Consider the following 26,402-nt stretch of genomic DNA (forward strand, 5'->3'; position numbering starts at 1 on the left):
GCTGAACTGGACTTAGCAGGAGCGGTTAGCTTCAGCTCCATAGTGGAGCAGTTGACCGGTACCTTACCAGGCACCGGTGACCCAGGCACGGGTTGTGCTGGACTGACGACGCGCACCCCTGTCTTGGTGCGTGGAGGAGGAACGGGCTTTACCAGGCTGACGACGCGCACCCCTGGCTTGGTGCGTGGAGGAGGAACGGGCCTTACCAGGCTGACGACTCGCACCCCTGGCTTAGTGCGTGGAGGAGGAACGGGCCTTACCAGGCTGACGACTCGCACCCCTGGCTTGGTGCGTGGAGGAGGAACGGGCCTTACCAGGCTGATGTCTCGCACCCCTGGCTTAGTGCGAGTGGCAGGAACAGGCCGGGCCGGGCTGGCGACGCGCACCGTATACTTGGTGCGAGTGGCAGGAACAGGCCGGGCCGGGCTGGCGACGCGCACCGTATACTTGGTGCGAGTGGCAGGAACAGGCCGGGCCGGGCTGGCGACGCGCACCGTAGACTTGGTGCGAGTGGCAGGAACAGGCCGGGCCGGGCTGGCGACGCGCACCGTATACTTGGTGCGAGTGGCAGGAACAGGCCGGGCCGGGCTGGCGACGCGCACCGTATACTTGGTGCGAGTGGCAGGAACAGGCCGGGCCGGGCTGGCGACGCACACCGTAGACTTGGTGCGTGGAGCAGGGACAGGCCGGGCTGGGCTGGCGACGCACACCGTAGGCTTGGTGCGTAGAGCAGGGACAGGCCGGGCTGGGCTGGCGACGCACACCGTAGGCTTGGTGCGTGGAGCAGGGACAGGCCGAACCGGGCTGTGGAGACGGATAGGAGACCTGGAGTGAAGAGCGGCCACAACCTGTCCTGGCTGAATGCCTACCCTCACACACTCTGTGTGAGGCATCCGCACAGGACGTACAGGGCGGTGTATCCGTAACCTGGTGGCCTTCTGGATCCGCCCCTTTTCTGCCTCCGTCAGCCCCGTCGTCCATGCCGTGTGCCCCCCCTAAAAATTTTCTGGGGTTGCCTCTCGCCTGTCCGACGTTGACCCGTTTGGCGCCGCTGCTCCTCTCTACGGCGCGCCTCCACCGTCTCTTCTCCCGGCGCTTCCTCCCATGTCCAGCCCAAGAGCTGTCCCTGGACACGCTGCTTGGTCGTTGCATGGTGGGTTCTTCTGTCACGATCGTCAGGGAGAGACCAATGCGCAGCGTGTTGAACGAACATAGTGAACTTTATTATCTTTAGTGATAATCGACACAATAAACAAAACAAGAAACGACTCGTGAAGTCCACGGTAACAATGACCGAACACGGAACAAAAACCCACAAACACAAAGGGAAAATAGACAGTATAAATATGGCTCCCAATCAGAGACAACCAACGACAGCTGACACTCGTTGCCTCTGATTGGGAGTCACTCTAGCCAACATAGAAATAAACACAACAGAATTACCAACATAGAAATAAACACATAGAATGAACACACCCTGGCTCAACATATAGAGTCCCAGAGCCAGGGTGTGACAATAGGGAATACTTAGGAATAGATTTCCTAAATTAAAATCACTTGGAGCTGATTTCCTGGTGTTTTTACAGTCTTTTATGTCCGCGGTCCGCCAGTTGGGGAACCCTGGTTTAGAATATCTACATAAATTCTATATTACTCTGTAGGCTACTGACCTATTCAAAGCTTCCTCTGGCATCTCACCATTTATATGCCTGTAGTTATTGAACTCAACCTGCAGGATGTTTGTTTGTTTTGATTGAGTGGGGGGAAACAGCTGCGGGCAAGGTTCTAACAGATGGGTGTGTCTTGGTGGTGGCAAGGACACACCCAAGAAACACCCACATCAAACCACACACCGAATCCAACTCAAGTTTGGCTTCTGTCATGGCCGTCAGCATTTATTGAGGAGCAAGCCAAAAAACAAGGCCAAATCAGCGGGTGCATTTCCCCTTTAACCCTAATCTTAACCACACTGCTAACCCTAAATCCTAACCTTAAATTAAGACCAAACACTTTTGTTTTCATGAATTTTTACGATATAGCCAATTTTGACATTGCAGCTGGTCCATCTAGCGGACATCTGCCTCCAGGGCAAGATTCATGACAATAAACGTCAACTTGCTGTCTATGTTGGTATGTCATTTACGGCTCCAGAGGGTAGGAATGATGTGAATGTGCATGCTGATGCAAACACACCCTTGGGCCAAATATTACCCAAGCACAGGGACGATAACCTGCCATAAACAATAGATGTGTATACATTGGTAAAATAAATATTCTATAAACTTTATGATGAAACCTGACCGTAAAAGGCCTGTTTAAGACTATTTTCTGCAGAATTATTAATTAGCTTAGACACACCCTCCGTGCTCATCTCCAAAAAAACTAGGTTGGCTAAAATTCTAAATTAGATCCCACTGTCAAACATAGTTAAACATCAAATCAGCGTTATAGAGATTTATCATCTCTAATTATCTCAACAGGATACTGGTTGTCAGACAAACTCAATCTATTGGAGATAAACTGGAAAAACACAACACTGATAAAAACAAGGGTGAAGGTGGTAAATGAGAGAGAGAGTGAGAGAGTGAGAGAAAGCGAGAGAGAGAAAGCGAGAAAAAGAGAGAGACAGGTAGATAGAGGGGGGAGGCATAGAGAGAAAGAAGGAGAGAGGAGGGGAAAGGTAGAGAAAGAGGGGGGAGAGATGGCGAGACAGAGAGAGAGGAAAACAAACTGAGCTATGTGGGTTAAAGGTAGACTCAGCGATATGACGTAGATGCAGAAAGTAAACAGCATATTGGGTCAATTTCCGCAACAACTAAGAGCGTTGAAGTGCGAGGCTCAACTTATCTGCTGTTTATGTGCCCTGGCTACCATGCTGTGAACAGCGTGAAGCGCACCCGTGCATATGCGCAGATACTGTGGGTGACTGTGTGAGAGCAAAGTCTTGCATCTCAATATCTGCGGTTCAGCTTGTGGCAACGTTTTCAGTCTCCTTTTACTGTTTTTCTTTTGCTGAAACATAGCTTTTGAGTCTTGACACATGTACAGAGACATGCTTTCATCCTGCGCAGGTCTGACGATAAATCAGGGCTTGGCCGACAGCCCCCAGAAGGCATTGCACAGGATACCGCCCATCCATGTGAGAGGATGTTGGGTGATTATGTCTGTGTCCCAAATGGCACCCTATAGTGCACTATTTTTGACCAGAGCCCTATGGGCCCTGGTCAAAAGTAGTGCACTAAATAGAGAATAGGGTGCAAATTGGGATGCAGCCTATCATTGTGTTCATTTATGGCTCTGTACTCTGAGTGTGTGGAGCCCTGGGGCCCTGCATGGGTATTTACTACTCCTCCCCAATCCTACTCTACCCTGTCATGGCCTGGATGCAACGCACTGTGATGGCACCTTCTGCCAATATTCACAGAGCTGTTGTTGTCTTGTCTTTAGAGCATAATAACGCATACTATTTTCACTTTGACTGGGGCAAGCTGAAGCTACCCTTCTCAGATTTCTATCCCAGACATCTGCCTTGAGGGACATAACCTTTCTAATCTCACCAGCCACTTCAATTAGTGTATATGAAGGAAGGAAATATCCTCTCCAGTGCACTATTCAAAATGTAATTACATTTACGTCATTTAGTAATGTCATAAGCATGCAAATGCATAAAACCTTCCCTGGTCTACTGTGAGAGTATCATTGGTGTGCTGAGAGACTCTCACTCACATGGACACACACTCATATACTGTACATCTGTATAAAGTATATGCATAAATATGTTTATATAAATAATTGGTGACTCACCGTCTGGTGGCTGCGGTCACAGTAGCGCAGCCCGAAGTAGTCTGTCTCTACCAGGTTCACATGGTTGAACACAAAGTCCAGCACCACCGACCCCTTAGTGGACTTCTGTGTAACACAAGAGGATAGGAATTAGCGTCTCAAATGTGTTGCCAAGCAAAACCATTCTCAAGTTGATGTCACGTGTTTTTATTTACGGAATACTACCAGTCAAAGGTTTGGACACACCTACTAATTCAAGGGTTTTTCTTTATTTGTATTTTTTTTTTTTACATTGTAGAATAATAGTAAAGACATCAAACTATGAAATAACACATATGGAATCATGTACAGTTGAAGTCGGAAGTTTACATACACTTAGGTTGGAGTCATTAAAACTTGTTTTTCAACCACTCCACAAATTTCTTGTTAACAAACTATAGTTTTGGCAAGTCGGTTAGGACATCTACTTTGTGCATGACACAAGTAATTTTTCCAACAATTGTTTACAGATTATTTCACTTATAATTCACTGTATCACAATTCCAGTGGGTCAGAAGTTTACATACACTAAGTTGACTATGCCTTTAAACAGCTTGGACAATTATGTCATGGCTTTAGAAGCTTCTGATAGGCTAATTGACATCATTTGAGTCAATTGGAGGTGTACCTGTGGATGTATTTCAAGGCCTACCTTCAAACTCAGTGCCTCTTTGCTTGACATCATGGGAAAATCAAAAGAAATCAGACAAGACCTCAAAAAAAAAAAATGGTAGACCTCCACAAGTCTGGTTCATCCTTTTCCAAACGCCTGAAGGTACCACGTTCATCTGTACAAACAATAGTAGGCAAGTATAAACACCATGGGACCACGCAGCCGTCATACCGTTCAGGAAGGAGACGCGTTCTGTCTCCTAGAGATGAACATACTTTGGTACGAAAAGTGCAAATCAATCCCAGAACAACAGCAAAGGACCTTGTGAAGATGCTGGAGGAAACAGGTACAAAAGTATCTATATCCACAGTAAAACGAGTCCTATATCGACATAACCTGAAAGGCCGCTCAGCAAGGAAGAGGCCACTGCTCCAAAACCGCCATAAAAAAGCCAGACTACGGTTTGCAACTGCACATGGGGACAAAGATCGTACTTTTTGGAGAAATGTCCTCTGGTCTGATGAAACAAAAAGAGAACTGTTTGGCCATAATGACCATCGTTATGTTTGGAGGAAAAAGGGGGTTGCTTGCAAGCCGAAGAACACCATCCCAACCGTGAAGCACGGGGGTGGCAGCATCATGCTGTGGGGGTGCACTTCACAAAATAGATGGCATCATGAGGAAGGACAATTATGTGGATATATTGAAGCAACATCTCAAGACATCAGTCAGGAAGTTAAAGCTTGGTCGCAAATGGGTCTTCCAAATGGACAATGACCCCAAGCATACTTCCAAAGTTGTGGCAAAATGGCTTAAGGACAACAAAGTCAAGGTATTGTAGTGGCCATCAAAAGCCCTGATCTCAATCTTATAGAACATTTGTGGGCAGAACTGAAAAAGAGTGTGCGAGCAAGGAGGCCTACAAACCAGCTCTGTCAGGAGGAATGGGCCAAAGTCTATACAGAAGATAGCCCTATTTGGTAAAAGACCAAGTCCATATTATGGCAAGAACAGCTCAAATAAGCAAAGTGAAACAACAGTCAATCGTTACTTTAAGATATGAAGGTCAGTCAATACGGAACATTTCAAGAACTCTGAAAGTTTATTTAAGTGCAGTCGCAAAAACCATCAAACGCTATGATGAAACTGGTTCTCATGAGGACCGCCACAGGAACGGAAGACCCAGAGTTAGCTCTGCTGCAAAGGATAAGTTCATTAGAGTTACCAGCCTCAGAAATTGCAGCCCAAATAAATGCTTCACAGAGTTCAGGTTACAGACACATCTCAACATCAACTGTTCAGAGGAGAATTGCTGCAAAGAAACCACTACTAAAGGACACCAATAAGAAGAAGAGACTTGCTTGGGCCAAGAAACACGAGCAATGTACATTAGACTGGTGGAAATGTGTCCTTTGGTCTGGAGATTTTTGGTTCCAACCGCCGTGGCTTTGTGAGACAAGGTGTGGGTGAACGGATGATCTCCACATGTGTATTTCCCACTCTAAAGCGTGGAGGAGGAGGTGTTTAGGTGTAGGGGTGCTTTGCTGGTGACACTGTCTGTGATTTATTAGAATTCAAGGCACACCTAACCAGCATGGCTACCACAGCATTCTGCAGTGATACACCATCCCATCTGGTTTGGGCTTAGTGGGACTATAATTTGTTTTTCAACAGGACAATGACCCAATACACCTCCAGGCTGTGTAAGGGCTATTTTACCAAGAAGGAGAGTGATGGAGTGCTGCATCAGCTGACCTGGCCTCCACAATCCCCCGACCTCAACCAAATTTAGATGGTTTGGGATGAGTTGGACCGCAGAGTGAAGGAAAAGCAGCCAACAAGTGCTCAGCATATGTGGGAACTCCTTCAAGACTGTTGGAAAAGCATTTCAGGTGAATCTGGTTGAGAGAATGCCAAGATTGTGCAAAGATGTCAACAAGGCAAAGGGTGGCTATTTGAAGAACCTCAAATATAAAATATATATATATATATATATATTTGTTTAACACTTTTTGGGTTACTACATGATTCCATGTGTGTTATTTCATAGTTTTGATGTCTTCACTATTATTCTACAATATAGAAAATAATAAAAATAAAGAAAAACCCTGGATGAGTAGGTGTGTCAAACTTTTGACTGGTACTGTAAGATGGGTGATAGTCATATTATACTGTAGCCATTAATGCACTCTGAAGCAAAATGTAAAGTATTCTGAAATACCATGGTGGGCTTCTGTACGGACAGTCATTTTTTGAAGAATAAAGAGTTTCAACAATATATGACATACAGCAGTGGTCGCCAACCGGTCGATCACGATCGACTGGTCGATCTCCAAGGCATTCCTAGTTGATCGCCAAACTTTTCTGTAAAAATCCCAACGATAAAGCCTTGCATTCCTATTTTTTTGTTTTGTTTTGTGCTGTTGGCGGTAGGTGCACTTGATTCAGCAGCCCTAGAGCCGGGAAGGCAAAGTGTTCCCATTTATAACCATTTAATGTGTCTGAAGGTAGAACTCTGCCTACCCGGCAGGCCCAGAGAGAAAATCAAGTGCACCTATAGGCCTACCGCTGGCCAATCAGATAGGTCAGATCACCATGTCTGCACAGTTTCCTCGAGCCATAGACTGTAAAAAGAAGCCTCGAACATAAGTTCATACTTTAAGATTAAAATTTTTTGAAAACCATGACTAGAGAGAGACTCAACGAATACAGCAAAATTCTGCTGTTTTTATGTGTAAGTTCAGCACTGTTAACACTTTGTTCAACACCTTCATAAGCCATAAAATGAACATTCTCCCTACTTCCACATGATACAACCAGCACTGCAGCTGCAATGAATGAGTATAGCAAAGTGTTCCGATAAGGTTGCGTTGTAATTATTAGCGGCTTGTGTCTTTTTTAATATGGAGGAATAGTTCACTTTCTCTGGTCATATGAGTAACAATATGAATTGGTGCATGAGGCAGAAATAATGTAGTGCAACTTGAGTTTCGCCATCAGCTGAAAGACTGTGTCCCCCTTTTCTCAGTGGAGGGAAGGAGGGCGGAGGGAAGGTGAGGCGGGTGCTCCCTCACTCCCGTCATACAGATGCAGGCCATCAGTCCAGTAAAAAAAAAAGAAGCTAATTATTATGCTCACTTAGCTGTGCTTCACAAGTAATACAACAAATTATCTATTACCAGTGTGATCATATTCATCCCCCTTGGCGTTTTTCCTATTTTGTTGCATTACAACCTGTAATTTAAATGGATTTTTATTTGGATTTCATGTAATGGACATACACAAAATAGTCCAAATTGGTGAAGTAAAAATTAAATAAAAAACTTGTTTCAAAAAGAAATAAGAAATAAGAAATAAATAACGGAAAAGTGGTGCGTGCATATGTATTCACCCCCTTTGCTATGAAGCCCCTAAATAAGATCTGGTGCAACCAATTACCTTCAGAAGTCACATAATTAGTTAAATTCAAGCATGGCCAATATGCAGTGATAATGTATTGGGCCTATAGCCTACTGCATAAACCTCATTGCTACAGAACTGTTTTTAATTGGTTAATGTTGCATAGGCTTACGTTTTTTACGTCATGTTTAGATCTCAGCTTGCATTTTGACTCATAAAATGATCTTGACTCAGAAAAGGTTGGTGACCACTGGCATTCAGTATAGCACATCTTTTATTCACTTCAGAATGAGGAGAGATAGTCTCTCTTTCAGCTTGCTGTGTCTGGATTTAGAAATAACATGAAGAGACTCTATAAGAGAGCAGACCTATGTCTCCAGGGAAATATAAAGAGAGATAAATTACTACTCTGCTATGCAGTGAAAACAGCCTTACACTGCAATTTACGCACTTCACCTCTTATTACCATTTTCAGAGGCTTACAAAAGTTATCTGCTAAAAGAAACAAACCCAGGACTCAGATTTTAGTATGAACCAGACAAACCCTGGTTACAGTAGCATTTCCATAACACATATGCCACTGTTGCAAGATAATTGCCATACATCTATATCTCCTTTGTAGGATGAAGAACAATCCTTGACCGTATCTTTAGCTCAGTCAGCACTTTTGCTTTCCCTTGTTGATACAGCGTCAATCCAAATGTATCCACAGAGGATATACTGTAAGTATTTCTTGCGATAGATAACCAATCATGTATCACACAAACCAATCCCAATTGGCCTCAGCGAGGAGCAAAACCCAACCAAACCCTCCTCTCTCACCTGCATTCAGTTACATTTATCCTGAGGGTAATTTGACTGCATCCCAAGAGAGGAAATGGATTTCTACTATGGAGGCATCGATGCATAGCCTATGCCAGTAATGAAAGATGGGGTTTTACTCACAGTAAACATCATCTCAAGGTGAGTCAGAGGCTGAAACACACTACAAACACAGAACACACTAACATTCCAACCCAACCCAGGGTTTCCTAACCTCCTCTCTTTCCATTTTCCTTTTCAAAGTCAACACACACACATGCACGCACACACACACTCAGTTCCCTAGGGTATGATTGAGAGATCATATTGGGTGGATCATTCACAGACCAGCAGTGTATTTGCATTGGGTTTGTGTGTGATTTGTTCTTTAGCAGGACACCAACATCCATCTTGGCAGGAGGACATCCCTCTCTCTTCACCTAATTCTTTCTGTTTGCTCTTGACACAGAGAGGAGGAAACTGTGTGTGTGAGTGAGTGTGCATCCAAGTGTGTGTGTGTGTGTGTTTCTCTCTGAGATACAGTGGAGAGGACTGCTCTTCTTAACCACAAAGCACATCTTTGATGAATCACGTGGTGTACACTGACAAACAGTCAGTATGATTTATGCCCACAAAGGCACAGACCATGCTCGGCTGGCTAGAGATCAAATGTGACTGCTTAGAGCAGACTATGCCATTTTCAGCAGTAGGTTTACAATCAGCAGTGTGGGAAAACCTAGTGAATCTAGATGGGGTTTTAGAAGTCACAGCTTACACTCCTATTAAGAATTCAAGAAGTCCAAGAAGTATGTGATGAGTTGGTCCAAGTTAATTCCTAAGGCATCTAAAGTAGAGCACTTCCTCATGTTAACAGTTCATTACTTCCTCCTCTGTGATTCAGGACTCATCTGCATGTTCTCATTATCTACTCAACTACGCAGGTGCACTCCCAGGGAATCACAAGTGGGTTGCCTGTGTCTGACACAGGAGACAGGCTCTCTCTCTCGCTCTGTTTCTCTCCTTCTCTCCCCCCTTTAACTCTCTCTTACCCTACTATATATACACGTCTCTCTCTTTCTCTCCCCCCATCTCTCTCTCCTACCCTCTCCCTTTCTTTCAGCAAACTGGTGAGGGCCCAAAACAGTGTCAATAAAACATTTCAGATAAACTTTTTTTTTTGGGACCATCTACCAATCGGTGCCCTTCTTTGAGAAGCATTGAAAAACCTCCCTGGTCTTTGTGGTTGAATCTGTGCTTGAAATGCACTTCTTGATTGAGGGACCTTACAGATCATTGTGTGTGGCGTACAGAGATGGGGTAGTTATTCAAAAATCATGTTAACCACTATTATTGAATACGGAATGAGTCCATGCATTTTATTATGAGTCCATGAAACTTACTTGCTAAGCACATTTTTACTCCTGAACTTATTTAGGCTTGCCATAACATACAGTACTTACTTACTCAAGACATTTCAGCTTTAATTTGTTTTATTAACTTCAAAAAATGTCTACAAACAAAATTCCACTTTGCCATTATGGGGTATTGTGTGTAGATCAGTGACACAAAATCTCAATTGAATACATTTTAAATTCAGGCTGTAACACAACAGAATGTGGAAAAAGTAAAGGGGTGTGAATACTTTCTGAAGGCACCGTAACTAGGCCCTCAAAGAAAGGCCTTATGATATACTGTATGTAATTGTTTTCATAAATAATTAAATTGTAAAGGCTAATAAGGCTGGTGGAACCGTTCATAGATAGTTCTAGGAAGAACCCTTCATATAGGGTTCCAGGTAGATCCATATACAGGGGGTTCTATGAAGAACCTGTCACGTTCGTTCATGAACGGGTCAGACCAAGGCGCAGCGTGATATGCATACATGTTTATTAGAACCAAATAAACAACTACAAAACAACAAACGAAACGTGAAGTCCAAGGTACACAAACAACATACCTAACACGGAACAAGATCCCACAACCCACTAGTGCCAATAGGCTGCCTAAGTATTGTCCCCAATCAGAGACAACGAGCGACAGCTGCCTCTGATTGGGAACCACACAGGCCAACATAGATCTATACATACTAGAATGTACAACATGGACAAACACAGCAAGGAAAATACACACCCTGACTCAACATACAAGCGTCCTCTGAGTCAGGGCGTGACAGAATCCCCCCCAAAGGTGCGGACTCCGACCGCGCAACATAAACATAACAGGGTAGGGGCCGGGTGGGCATTCCGCCTCGGAGGCGGATCCGGCTCCGGGCGTGACGACCACTTACTCTCCGCCTCCCTGTTGCGCCCCTGGTCTGGTCTGGACCTCGGCGCGCTGCTTGCCCTCTCCTTCCTCCCACGAAGTACCAAGCCCTGTCTGGACCCTGGTGTGGGAGACCCCGAACCTGGAGAGGGGCTAACATCTGGGTCTGGACTGGAGCCGCTGACCGGAGCTGAACCCGACGACGGTGGAGCGAACTGCTCTGGCTCCGGAGTAGAGCCGCTGACCGGAGCTGGATCAGGCACCGGTGGAGCGGACTGCTCTGGCTCCGGAGTGGAGCCGCTGACCGGAGCTGGACTGGACCCCGGTGGAGCGGATTGCTCTGGCTCCGGAGTGGAGCAGCTGACCGGAGCTGAACTGGGCACCGGTGGAGCGGACTGCTCTGGCTCCGGAGTGGATCCGCTGACCGGAGCTGGACTGGACCCCGGTGGAGCGGATTGCTCTGGCTCCGGAGTGGAGCAGCTAACCGGAGCTGGATCAGGCACCGGTGGAGCAGACTGCTCTGGTTCCGGAGTGGAGCAGCTGACCGGTGCCGGACCAGGCACCGGTGGAACAGGCACGGGCCGTGCCGGACTGGACACACGCACCACTGGTCTGGTGCGAGGAGCAGGCACGGGCCGGACCGGACTAGGAACACGCACCATTGGCTTGATGCGAGGAGCAGGAACAGGCCGGGCCGGACTGGTGACGCGCACCACTGGCTTGATGCGAGGAGCAGGAACAGGCCGGGCCGGGCTGGCGACGCGCACCACTGGCTTGGTGCGAGGAGCAGGAACAGGCCGGGCCGGGCTGGCGACGCGCACCACTGGCTTGGTGCGAGGAGCAGGAACGGGCCGGGCCGGGCTGGCGACGCACACCACTGGCTTGGTGCGAGGAGCAGGAACGGGCCGGACCGGACTGCGAAGGCGGACTGGAGGTCTGGAGCGGAGAGCTGGCACAACCCGTCCTGGCTGGCTACCCACTTTCGCACTACACGTGCGGGGTGCTGGCACAGGACGCACTGGGCTGTGCACGCGTACTGGCGATACAGCTCGTAGAACCGGCGGAGGATATGCGGGACCGAGGAGGCGTACTGGAGACCAGGAGCATTGAGCCGGCACACCCCGTCCTGGCTGGATGCCCATCTTCGCACGGCACGTGCGTGGTGCTAGCACAGGACGTACAGGACTGTGCCGGCACACTGGCGACACAGTACGTAGCTCCGCATAACACGGAGCCTGCCCAGTCACACGCCTCCTCGCGTGAGTACGGGGAGTTGGCTCTGCTCTAACGCTAGGCTCTGCCAACCACCCTTTTAGCCCCCCCCAAACTCTGTGTTGCCGTTGCTCCTCTCCTGCCTGGGCATCTACCTTCGCCCATGGCCCTTTCCCCGCAAATATCTCCTCCCATGACCACCATTTGCCCACCTGTGACATGGCTATTCGCTCTTCCTGGGCACGCTGCTTGGTCCTCGTTTGGTGGGATCTTCTGTCACGTTCGTTCATGAACGGGTCAGACCAAGGCGCAGCGTGATATGCATACATGTTTATTAGAACCAAATAAACAACTACAAAACAACAAACGAAATGTGAAGTCCAAGGTACACAAACAACATACCTAACACGGAACAAGATCCCACAACCCACTAGTGCCAATAGGCTGCCTAAGTATTGTCCCCAATCAGAGACAACGAGCGACAGCTGCCTCTGATTGGGAACCACACAGGCCAACATAGATCTATACATACTAGAATGTACAACATGGACAAACACAGCAAGGAAAATACACACCCTGACTCAACATACAAGCGTCCTCTGAGTCAGGGCGTGACAGAACCCTACATAGAGGGGTTCTTCATAGGGTTCACACACACACACACACACACACACACACCCTATTCTCCCTAGTAAGTGGTTCCTTCCAAGCTGCACAGCGGAGCAAATATACAGTGGCTTGCGAAAGTATTCACCCACCTTATTTTTTCCTATTTTGTTGCCTTACAATCTGGAATTAAACTGGAGTTTTTGGGGGTTTGTATCATTTGATTTACACAACATGCCTACCACTTTGAAGATGCAAAATATGTTTTCTTGTGAAACAAACAAGAAATAAGACAAAAAAACAGAAAACTTGAGCATGCATAACTATTCACCCCCCCAAAGTCAATTATTTGTAGAGCCAACTTTTGCAGCAATTACAGCTGCAAGTCTCTTGGGGTATGTCTGTATAAGCTTGGCACATCTAGCCACTGGGATTTTTGCCCATTCTTCAAGGAAAAACTGCTCCAACTCCTTCAAGTTGGATGGCTTCCGCTGGTGTAAAGCAATCTTTAAGTCATACCACAGATTCTCAATTGGATTGAGGTCTGGGCTTTGACTAGGCCATTCCAAGACATTTAAATGTTTCCCCTTAAACAACTTGAGTGTTGCTTTAGTAGTATGCTTAGGGTCATTGTCCTGCTGGAAGGTGAACCTCCGTCCCAGTCTCAAATTTCTGGAATACTGACACAGGTTTCCCTCAAGAATTTCCCTGTAGTTAGCGCCATCCACCATTCCTTCAATTCTGACCAGTTTCCCAGTTCCTGCCGATGAAAAACATCCCCACAGCATGATGCTGCCACCACCATGCTTCACTGTGGTGATGGTGTTCTCGGGGTGATGAGAGGTTTTGGGTTTGCGCCAGACATAGCATTTTCCTTGATGTCCAAAAAGCTCAAGTTTAGTCTCATCTGACCAGAGTACCTTCTTCCATATGTTTGGGGAGTCTCCCACAGGCCTTTTGGCGAACACCAAACGTGTTTGCTTATTTTTTTCTTTAAGCAATGGCTTTTTTCTGGCCACTCTTCCATAAAGCCCAGCTCTGTGGAGTGTACGGCTTAAAGTGGTCCTATGGACAGATACTCCAATCTCCGCTGTGGAGCTTTGCAGCTCCTTCAGGGTTATCTTTGGTCTCTTTGTTGCCTCTCTGATTAATGCCCTCCTTGCCTGGTCCGTCAGTTTTGGTGGGCGGCCTTCTCTTGGCAGGTTTGTTGTGGTGCCATATTCTTTCAATTTTTTTATAATGAATTTAAAATGGTGCTCCGTGGGATGTTCAAAGTTTCTGATATTTTTTTATAACCCAACCCTGATCTGTACTTCTCCACAACTTTGTCCCTGACCTGTTTGGAGAGCTCCTTGGTCTTCATGGTGCCGCTTGCTTGGTGGTGCCGCTTGCTTAGTGGTGTTGCAGACTCTGGGGCATTTCAGAACAGGTGTATATATACTGAGATCATGTGACAGTTCATGTGACACTTAGATTGCACCCAGGTGGACTTTATTTAACTAATTATGTGACTTCTGAAGGTAATTGGTTGCACCAGATCTTATTCAGGGACTTCATAGCAAAGGGGGTGAATACATAAGAACGCACCACTTTTCCGTTATTTATTTTTTTGATTTTTTTGAAACAAGTTATTTTTTTCATTTCACTTCACCAATTTGGACTATTTTGTATATGTCCATTACATGAAATCCAAATAAAAATCAATTTAAATTACAGGTTGTAATGCAACAAAATAGGAAAAACGGCAAGGGTTATGAATACTTTTGCAAGGCACTGTATGCAAGGCAGGACGCTAGATACTCTAGTGCGTGCAGACAGAGGAAGAGAGAGTGTAGAGTCTCGCAGGAGGTATGTTTGTAAATAAATTTGATCAAGTTATGTAGCCTATTGATTCCTTCTTGATGAATAAATAAAACAAAAATGTTTTGGGGAGTCTTTAGCAACCTAGCAATTTTATGAATTTGGCTTTAGCTAGCCAGCAAGATAGGTTCCCAATCAGTCAGAAGGATACAGACAGGACAAGAGGTATGCTTAGATATGCATCTCATTCCAAAATCATGGGCATTAATATGGAGTTGGTCCCTCTTTGCTGCTATAACAGCATCCACTCTTCTGGGAAGGCTTTCCACTAGATGTTGGAACATTGCTGCGTGAACTTGCTTCCATTCAGCCACAAGAGCATTAGTGAGGTCGGGCACTGATGTTGGGCGATTAGGCCTGGCTCGCAGTCGGCGTTCCAATTAATCCCAAAGGTGTTCGATGGGGTTGAGGTCCGGGCTCTCTGCAGGCCAGTCAAGTTCTTCCACTCAGATCTCAACAAACTATTTCTGTATGGACCTCGCTTTGTGCACGGGGACATTGACATGCTGAAACAGGAACTTCCCCAAACTGTTGCCACCATGTTGGAAGCACAGAATCGTCTAGAATGTATTTGTATGCTGTAGCGTTAAGATTTCCCTTCACTGGAACTAAGGGGCCTAGCCCGAGCCATAAAAAACTGCCCCAGACCATTATTCCTCCTCCACCAAAACGTACAGTTGGCACTATGCATTCGGGCAGGTAGCGTTCTCCTGGCATCCGCCAAACCCAGATTAGTCCGTCGGACTGCCAGATGGTGAAGCGTGATTCATCACTCTAGAGAACGCGTTTCCACTGCTCCAGAGTCCAACGGCAGCGAGCTTTACACCAATCCAGCCAACGCTTGGCATTGCGTATGGTGATCTTAGGCATGTGTGCAGCTGCTCAGCCATGGAAACCCATTTCATAAAGCTCCCGACGAACAGTTCTTGTGCTGATGTTGCTTCCAGAGGCAGTTTGGAACTCGGTAGTGAGTGTTGGAACCGAGGACTGACGATTTTTAGGTGCTACGCGCTTCAGCACTTGGCGGTCCTGTTCTGTGAGGTTATGTGGCATACAACAAGCACAAGCATTTCGTTACACCCGCAATTTCGCTACACCCGCAATAACATCTGCTAAATATGTGTATGACCAATAAAATTAGATTTGATTTGTGTGGCCTGCCACTTCGCGGCTGAGCCATTGTTGCTCCTAGATGTTTCCACTTCACAATAACAGCACTTACAGTTGACCAGGGCAGCTCTAGCAGGGCAGAAATTTAACTAACTGACTTGTTGGAAAGGTGGCATCCTATGACGGTGCCACGTTGAAAGTCACTGAGCTCTTCAGTAAGGCCATTCTACTGCCAATGTTTGATCTATGGAGATTGCATAGCTGTGTGCTCAATTTTATACACTGTCAGCAACGGATGTGGCTGATATAGCCGAATCCACTAATTTGAAGGGGTGTCCACATACTTTTGTATATATAGTGTATTTGTGCATTAATTATGATGCCATGATATGCCTGTATTGATGATGTGTGTTATGATCCCATCTACTGTGTTGTAATGTGGATGTAATATCCTGGGCATGTTAGTACAGTATATTGATATGTGTGCTTTACAACAGTCAGAATGACACCCTCATTAAAATCACAATTGAACAGGTAAAGAGGTATGCTAAGATAACCTATGCAGAAAAATATACATATTGTTTTTTACATAGAATTAGGCATAATGATTATGGCTCTAGGAAAAAGCTGTTTTAGGTGTTTTCCAACTCCACCCCCCCTCCATACTCACGTACTTCGTGCCCCCTCTACAAAAATTGTTACCCTGAAATGATTAATATTGAGATAAAAACAGCTGCATTGGACCTTTAAGGAACACCAAAAATATAATTACATTGATTAGGCTTATGCATCCTACCTTGGAAGCACACCCTTTTCCGATCTTCCTGTGCCATACAAATTTGTGCATTGCCTATTGGTCAAGTTACCAGGTTATTAGCTAGCTAGGTAACATGACTAAACAAGGTCATTTGTTATCAAACCAAAAATGTGCGGCCTGCAACACCGTTTATGAAATTATATTACATTCGCACAAATTGGCACGGATAGGGTAGCTCCGGTAGGCCGAAATGGGCCATTACTTTTGAATGGTTTGCGCTAGAGACATGGAGTTTTCAGCGATGTAAAGGCGCAAGCATGACTGTCACTGTGCTCTGTTTGTCCTCTATGGCACTCAGAGGCTGCGTGACAGAGAAGCCTAGAGAGAAGCCTAGTCAGACTGGCCTGTGCACTTGGTTCTAACAGGCAAAATGAAAAGATACAATGTATCTACTTGGCTGCAAGCCGCTCCAATAATTAAACAAATGTAACAACAGAAGACTCATCAGTGTCTGCACACCCCAGCTCTCCATCATGGGCCCAGGGGCGGACTGGGACAAAAATTAAGCCCTGGAATTTAAGCCACACCAGCCCACATCACCGTGCGCTCATCGCACGCACCCCCCATACTGCTCCTCTTTTTTTTAACCAGCTCTTTTTAACCAGCTCATGTTTAAGACAAATACAGCATAAAGCACCACTGGAGATACAACTTACCACTATAACTGTGCCTCTCTTGCCTCCCTGTTGTGCATCTTCTCTGATGTCACTCTGTTTGTTTGTCTGTCTGTCAGTCAGTCCGTCTGTCTGTCACTCTGTCTGTCTGTGATTCTCCTTGTTCTCCTCTGTTGTCATTCCGTCTTTGCTTCACCTTGTGCTCCTCTGTTGTCACTGTCTGTCACTCCTAAGTGTTAATTGCTTTAAATACAGCATTGAGCCAACATATTAAGGAACTGGCAGTACATCTGTGTCTCTGTTTTCTTCCTACCTCCACTGCACTCACCTCTGAGCTGTCTCTGCTAAGCCTAGCATCCTTTCCCACAGCACTGGTACCAGAAGACCAGGGGACTATTACATAGAGCCAAAATATCAATAAACTGTCAGTACATGTGTCAATCTGTCTCTCTTGCTCGCGCTCTCTGTTTTCTCCCTAAGTCCACTACACTTGACTGCTGCAGCAGCAGCTGAGATGTACAGTTGAAGTCGGAAGTTTACATACACCTTAACCAAATACATTTAAACTCAGTTTTTCACAATTCCTGACATTTAATCCTAGTAAACATTCCCTGTCTTAGGTCAGTTAGGATCACCACTTTATTTTAAGAATGTGAAATGTCAGAATAATAGTGATGATTTATTTCAGCTTATATTTCTTTCATCACATTCCCAGTGGGTCAGAAGTTTACATACACTCAATTAGTATTTGGTAGCATTGCCTTTAAATTCTTTAACTTGGGTCAAATATTTCGGGTAGCCTTCCACAAGCTTCCCACAATAAGTTGGGTGAATTTTGGCCCATTCCTCCTGACAGAGCTGGTGTAACTGAGTCAGGTTTGTAGGCCTCCTTGCTCACACACGCTTTTTCAGTTCTGCCCACAAATGTTCTATAGGATTGAGGTCAGGGCTTTGTGATGGCCACTCCAATACCTTGACTTTGTTGTCCTTAAGCCATTTTGCCACAACTTTGGAAGTATGCTTGGGGTCATTGTCCATTTGGAAGAACCATTTGCGACCAAGCTTTAACTTCCTGACTGATGTCTTGAGATGTTGCTTCAATATATCCACATAATTGTCCTTCCTCATGATGCCATCTATTTTGTGAAGTGCACCAGTCCCTCCTGCAGCAAAGCACCCCCACAGCATGATACTGCCACCCCATGCTTCACGGTTGGGATGGTGTTCTTTGGCTTGCAAGCCACCCCCTTTTTCCTCCAAACATAACGATGGTCATTATGGCCAAACAGTTCTAGTTTTGTTTCATCAGACCAGAGGACATTTCTCCAAAAAGTATGATCTTTGTCCCCATGTGCAGTTGCAAACCGTAGTCTGGCTTTTTTATGGCGGTTTTGGAGCAGTGGCTTCTTCCTTGCTGAGCGGCCTTTCAGTTTGTGTCGATATAGGACTCGTTACTATGGATATAGATACTTTTGTACCTGTTTCCTCCAGAATCTTCACAAGGTCCTTTGCTGTTGTTCTGGGATTGATTTGCACTTTTCGCACCAAAGTACGTTCATCTCCAGGAGACAGAACGCGTCTCCTTCCTGAGCGATATGACAGCTGTGTGGTCCCATGGTGTTTATACTTGCGTACTATTGTTTGTACAGATGAACGTGGTACCTTCAGTCATTTGGAAATTGCTCCCAAGGATGAACCAGACCTGTGGAGGTTATTTTTTTCATACTGCCCCCCCGTGGGAAACGAACCCACATCCCTGCCGGCCAAACCCTCCCCTACCTTGGACGACGCTGGACCAATTGTGCGCCGCCCATGGGTCTCCCGGTCGCGGCCTTAGACCACTGCGCCACTCGGGAGTCTGACAGCTTGGTTAGCCTGATCAAGTCTGTGAGCACCAGGGTGCTGAATCCACTGGCAAATGTTGATGTACTCAAAGGGCCAATAGATGGATACATCAGTCCCAAACCGTACCTTGGTTACCTTTTTGAGTCAAAGGCAGCTGAGCTCCACCTTGCGCCTGAGGATGAAAACAATGTCCGAAAGCGGTGTGTAGCCTTCACCATCTCCCTCACTAATGAGTTGAGGGTGAGACTGCCGTACAACATCGAAGCATTGCAGTACATGTCAGTTTTCAATGTGGAGGAAACTCTAAAGCACAATAAGAGCCCTGGAGAAATAGAAAAATAGCCAAGCTCCTTGGCTACTCCCCTGCAGAGATAGACAAGATTTTCCAGCAATGGCGTGCCATCTATCTTAGTAAATGGAATGAGACAAAAACACACTGGGCTTCTGGAGTGAGATTTGGAAGTTCAGGGATGCAGCTGATATCAACCCGTTTCAAGAACTTGCCATGGCTGCTGTGTCTGTGTTGTCCTTGCCACGCTCGAACCCTGAAGTCGGGAGAGTATATAGCCAGATGACTGTGGTAAAAAGCAAACTTAGAAATTGGATGTCCTTGCAGACCCTTAACTCCATCCTGTACATTCGATATGGACTGAAGATGTCTGGTGAGGCTTGCTATGAGCACCAGCTGCCTGTTAATGTTTTGCAGCTTTTTGGCACATCAGCTGCTTACTCATTTAAGTCAGCTCCCTCAGTTGCTGAACCTGCCATAGAGAGCCTTGACCAAAATGACGATGACCCACTCTTTCTGTGAGCCAGCACAGCACAGCCTGTGTGTGTGTGGAGGGGGGTCTGAAAAAAAAGATTTACCTGAATTAGGGCCAGACTAGTTACCATCGTTTTCTCACATTGCCATTGACAGTTTTTTCTATTGTCTCTTTTTGGTCCATTTAGATTGTTAATGTAGATTGTATACAAAAAAATGGTAAAATTTTTTCATGTTTTACTGTGACTTGTTGTAGGCTCCTAAGTGGACCATAAGGTTAAAAACCAAACCAAACGTATGAAAACTAAACTAAAAAATAAAATAATAATAATAAATAAATAAAAACGAAGTAACTCCGCCAGAGTGTCTCTATTGGGTCACTTTTGCCAGTCCCAAGCCCAGATAAAGGAGGAGGGTTGGAATTGTGACATAAAAAAAAACACGAATCGACAGAAGAAAGTTCATTTGTAGTTCTAAACATATTTAGAGTGTTTTTAACTCACTTTTTGCCTCTCCCACGATGTTATTCCTCTCTCCTACAGCGTCCATCACAATTACATGCACATGGCCAATTATGCAAATTAGGTGATGACGTCATTTAGCAACTTCTAGCGACTTTTAGGACAGCCAATAGCTACTTTCCTTACTGAGGAGTTGGCAACACTGCAAGAGAGGCACCATAACGTTGGATGCCAACCACCGATAAACCTCACTGAAGAAGAAGAAGATGAGCAAGAGAGAGGATGAGGTAAAGAAAAACAAAAACAATCTACTTGAAGGTAATTATCTGTGTACATAGATTTTTTGGGTGAAAATTCATGACAGTAGTTTTCTTATCATGTGAAATATAATGGTACATTTCAGACAAACTCCAGACCAGCCATTGCATTGACAGCCGCTGTTGCATTAACTATCTGGCCTCTGACATTCATCCTAGCTTTACCATCAACTGGCTAGCTTTATCAGACAGCTTTAGATATGAGGGGAAAACAAATATATTTGCTAGTTAACCATCTGATTGACAGTTTATATAAATGCCATTAACGTTAGCTAGATAGATAGCTAAATTGAAACTGCAGTGGTGCTAATGTTAGATAGGTTTCTAGAAGAAAAAATATATATAGCTATAGTTGCTAGCTATATTTTAAAGACAAACTTCTTCATTCCACTGCCTGATTATTTATTAATTGGTGACTGAAAAAGTTGGCAAGAAAAATTCCCCTCTCAATTTCACTGCAAATAGACTAACTAGCTAAAAATAAACTGGTGACAACTTGATCAAGATATGAATATGTAAAACTGTTTACAAAATTATGGCACATTTAAGGTAGTTGTGGTTCTTGGCAACTTGAACCATCACTGAAATTTCAGCAGTGAGGTTAATTTCTTCCCCCTCTCTGAGTGGTTACATACAGTATATGTCAAATGACTACGAGACAGAGATAAGGAGACTCTGGCTGTAATCAAAGGGAAGGTACCACTGAAGGCCCCAGTATACACGCAGGCAGCTTGAAGCAGATGTGTGTCACCACCCAGGCCCTTGTCACAGCATGCAGTGGTCTGATCGGGAGATGACAAATTCATTATGTACCTTTCATCCCCAAAGCCGTGTTAGCATTTACTGCACATGTTACTGAACAATTCAACCATTTTGTTAGTATCTTTGATCTAAATGGGCAATTCACATACAATATCCAATTCGTAAGCATTGACTAATACCTCTAGGGTCATGTGGTGGTCTGGCAGCATGCTGCTTTCCCTCTCCACCTGAAATGCAATAACAAAAACATGAACAACAATGTGCTTAGTCAGTCAGTAACTTGGCTAACTAGGCTAATTAAACACATGTAAATGTGCACATCAGCCAAATGATACCCAACCATACAGCCTACTAGTCTAGTTGCAGTGAAATTGGGAGGGGCATTTTTCTTGCCAACTTTTTCAGTCACCGATTAATAAATAGGCAGTGGAATGAAGTAGTTTGACAAAAATGTGTTCAAAAGTCAGTAAAATTTCTTTAAAATATAGCTAGTAAATATAGCTATAGTTTTTATTTTCTAGAAACCTATCTAACATTAGCTACACTGCAGTGATGAAGGTGGGAGTTAGTTAGCTACCTATCCCCCAGCAGTTTCAATTTAGCTATCTAGCTAACATTAATTCCATTTATATAAACTATCAAATGAGATGATTAACTAGCAAATATATTCATTTTCTCCTCGTATCTAAAGCTGCCTGATAAAGCTAGCCAGTTGATGGTAAAGCTAGGATGAATGTCAGAGGCCAGATAGCTAACGCAACAGCGGCTGTCAATGCAATGGCTGGTCTGGAGTTTGTCTGAAATGTACCATTATATTTCACATGATAAGAAAACTACTGTCATGAATTTTCACCCAAAAAATCTATGTACACAGATAAAAGAGACGATTACCTTCAAGTAGATTGTTTTGGTTTCTTCTTCAGTGGGGTTTATCGGCGGTTGGCATCCAACGTTATGGTGCATTACCGCCACCTACTGTACTGGAGTGTGGACCAGAGACAGGGATAATTTAAATCCTACCTATCAGCCCTGTTGCTCTTAAAAAATATAACAAAAATATTTGAGACTATATCTAATGACGTTCTACTCAATATACACTTTAAGCTAATTTCCTGTATCCCTTTCTCCCTCATATTAGATCTAATCCTCTCTCTTTCCCTCTGATACTGCCCACACCGTAGCAATACATGCTCCACGGTCTCTGTTTCCTGACAATAATCACACTTTCCTGTTGGATGCTTTCCTATCACATTTAATGTCTTATTCAACTGGCTGCGTCCCACCCTTAATCTTGTAAAAATAACCTCCTCTCTTCTGTCCCTTCCTGCCGTCCTCCCGTCCCCGACTTTCCTCTGTAGTTGAAATAGATGCCTTCCCTTATTATCTCTATTCCACTGCTCCTGCCATCTCTGCACCATCACTGTATATATCAGTCTTTTTGCCTCTGCCTTGCTCATTGAAACTTCAACGTCAACATCCCCACTACTAAGTGCTTGTTTAGCCAGTACCTCTACTGCCCTGTTCACCTCCACCCCCACATGGGCTGGGACCCAAGTAAATCTTATCTGTACACCCATCTTTTTAATCCTGCCATGGGTTTGTAGCACCTCATAAAGCAGGTCTTGTCTGCTACATGAGCTAAAGGACTGGAGACTCATTAACACTGCACATGAATCAGAGCAAATAACTACTCTGTCTTGTTTGACTTCCTCCACCTACTGCAAGGCCAACAGTATGGCCATCAGCTCTGCCGTATATACAGCCAGATTATCTGTAATACGTTTCCTGACTTCCACCCCACATTCCTGCACTACAAATGCTGACCCAGTACGTCCTGTCCTTGGATCTTTTGAACCATCTGTGTAAATGGCCACAAAATCCTGATACACAGTATGTTTTGGTTTTCTTTACCTCATCCTCTCTTGTGCATGTGGGTAGCTACTTCCTGATATTTGATTGATGGGACAATCCAGCCAATGGTTAGGTGGCTATGGTTTTGGCAGAGGGAACTGATTGGTCAGGAGTAAAAGGTCCTGCCCCCAGAGCGCAAATCAAGAATTTACTTGCAAATGTCTTCCTACAAATTTACAAAACTTTCTACAACGTGACAACAATGACAGAACTCTGAGCGTGCGCAGATTCAAAATCTGCAAGTGTATTTTTGATTCACAGCAGAATATTCATAGTCGTAAATAGACTTGCAATAATTCTGAAAATAAATTATGCTTGCAAATCTTATTGAATATATTCAAATGTCAAATTACAAGTTTGCGACCGTTGTTAAATCTTTCAAACATCATGATGATACAAGCTTGTGAAATTAAATTATACATTTGCATATCGTACTTGTAACCACGAAACTCAATTTGCGACCACGAAATGTAAAATACAAACTCACGTAGTTCTGTCATCATTATAATCCCATATTGACCGAGGAGAGAGCGAGAGAGACATTTCAGCAGAAGATAGCCTATAAAATAATGATAGACTAACTAAATAGCCAATTCAAAACATAACTAGCCATGCTACAAGTTATCTAGCTAGTTAACTTTTTAGCTATAAGCATTAATGTCGTTGACTCATTGTCACCTTTCCACCAGCACTGTTGAGAAATAAATCTGACACCATTATTTGAAAGATGGGATTCCCTTCTATTAAACAGTAGGCTAGCCATGTAATTCTGACAATGTAAAAAATAGTCTAAGAATAGCCTACTTGACAAATAGCTTCCATGCTGTGCATAGATCTCCACTGAAACCATATTTTAGCCTTATAAGGTTATAGATAAACATGTTTAAGCCCCGCTCTAACACACCACATTGTAGCCTAAACAGCAGCTGCTCAACAGGACCTTGATCGGCAGACTCGGGTGTGTTTAAGGGCTGGATCCAAAGCCTGCATACCCAGTAGCTCAGCAGATGGAGGGTTGACCACGTGTTTTATACAGTAGCCTAACAGTGCAGTTATTCTACTTTGTTGGGGGTTAAGTGCCTTGATCAAGGGCACAACGGCAGGAGATAATAGGCCTACATGGGATCAGAGAACAGCAGCCTTCTAGTGTCAATACCACATTTATGCTGTCTTTTTCATGCAGGCTACATAGACACCACCAATTATTGGTCATGGAAATATTGTTAAAAGTATGGCGAATTCATGGAAAAGTCATACTTCCATCTGTCAAAATGTGTATGAACTCTTAATAGTGAAAAATCAGAGGTCTCTATAGCATAATGTCATTTGGGAATTTCTATAAACAGTCTAATGGACCGACTTAAAAAAAGACAGCTCCTGCATCTCTTTCATCCCAAGTCAAGCACTTGGTACCGTAGGGATGCATCCTGTGCTCTGTCAATGATTTGAAATGAAAACGGTAAATATCGCCGAAAAGCGACAAGTTTGCATCCCTCTTTACCCGCCTTTCTCCCCTCTTTCCTTTTCTCTTTCTCTCCCTCCCTCTCGCTCTGATTAAACCACATGATGCATACTAGCTAGACAGCTGTCTCACACGTCACACCAGCTCTGTACTTCATTCTCTTTATGACTCTGTGTGATGGCTGTGTGTGTTAAAGACATGCTCTGGAACATTGGCAACTAGTAAGTCTTTTTTAAACCTTTGGGGTGGATGTGTCAATGTGTAGCTCATACATGCATAATCTATGAGCAGAATTATTGTCATACCACAATAAGCCACGAAATCCCTAGTTTGAAAGCGACCGTTTACTGGAAGTGGTGTGGCGCCATTTTCCCTACATTTTCCCCTTCGTGGGCCAGCCCCCTAGCAATTTGAGTTTCAGCCAATGAGCTTTAGCCCTTGCCATTTGAGTGACAGCTAGCAAGATGCACACACAGCAGAGCAAGAGAGCGAGAGAGCAATGACGTGGTGCACATATCTATCACATATACTATATGTGACATAGTACGCAATTTTCGGGGACCACTTTTGGCTCGTGAGCACTACTTTCAGAACTACTGGCCAAAAATATATACAAAAGTACCAGAGAATCTCTGTAACATCCTCTACATTTCCTCCCATTGATACATTCTCACATACCAGACAAACCTTTGACAACAACAAATATACAGGTGTGGAGGCCTACTGTGTCAATGCAGGTATTCACAGTTCTGCCAAGACTAAGTAGAGAGACTGAATTAGTGCAGTTCTGTAAATTATTCTCAAAGCATGAATTCAACATTGTTGTTCATTCAACATTGTTCAACCAACCGACACCACAAACAACAACGAAACCTCAGCTGTAGTCTTTTGATATCACATAACTGCCGTGCCCAACTTGTTTTCATTTCAAAGACGCCACATGTCGACTTCACTTGTCTCTCTGCACCTCATTTATCATAAGACATTATGAATACGACTGCTGTGATTCGACGTGACATGAGTTCTGTGATTATGACCGCTTTTGACAACCTCATATCGTTCGTCTCTGCTACGCTGAATAAAACCTACGCTTATCAAGTCTACTATAATAATACAGTATATTGAGTCTGATTGCTTTGGATGAGAGAACTTCTCAATGTCTATGTGAGCACAGTATCTCTATTCTACCCCATGTTGATTACAGAGTGTACAGGATCATGGCATGATCACAGCCACAAATGGGTAGTGTTCATGTTCATTCATGACTCACAGCTATACCACAACCCACTTTAACATCATTTTTGCACTCAGTTACCATTGTGTGATTAGCTGTGGAGAAGAAAGCATCAAACTCATTTTCAGACTGGCCAGGCAAACAGGGAATAATTGTGATCACTGCTGCTTTCTCTGCCCCTAAGTGCCCAAAGGGGAAAACCCACTGAGGGAGCTACAAATTGATCATCCATTTGAGTTAATTCTTACTGCAACGTTTTACTCTTGTTTGACATTCTACTTCTTGCTTGTTGACTTGACCTCTCTCTGACTGGTTTGGGAAGCTCAGTAAAACACGCAACTATGTTTTCTGTGTTAGGCTAGGCAGCCCCCAGCAGTCAGATATGGTAGATGCACTCAAGCAGTAAGGATTCCAACTAACTCCAGAATCCCTCAATCACAATTTCTGTTTTAAGACCAATGGCTGGAAATAAGGAAGTTAGCGTATGGATGTTACAACTTACAACACATCTTTCCCTTAGGAACTCATTAG

General features: G+C 44.5%; 1 protein-coding gene across 2 annotated transcripts in view; it reads right to left on the minus strand.

Moving 5' to 3' along the window:
- The window catches only part of epb41l4a (erythrocyte membrane protein band 4.1 like 4A), a 122,456-nt gene that overhangs the window by 64,276 nt on the left and 31,778 nt on the right, over positions 1–26,402 (minus strand). For both annotated transcript variants that reach the window (XM_084159652.1, XM_084159653.1), the window contains exon 3: positions 3,805–3,909. In XM_084159652.1, coding sequence (XP_084015778.1) covers positions 3,805–3,909 — 105 coding nt within the window. The remainder of the gene's footprint in view (positions 1–3,804; positions 3,910–26,402) is intronic.

Source organism: Coregonus lavaretus (genome assembly GCF_964263955.1).
Source record: "Coregonus lavaretus genome assembly, chromosome: 4".
NCBI classification, from domain to species: domain Eukaryota; kingdom Metazoa; phylum Chordata; class Actinopteri; order Salmoniformes; family Salmonidae; genus Coregonus; species Coregonus lavaretus.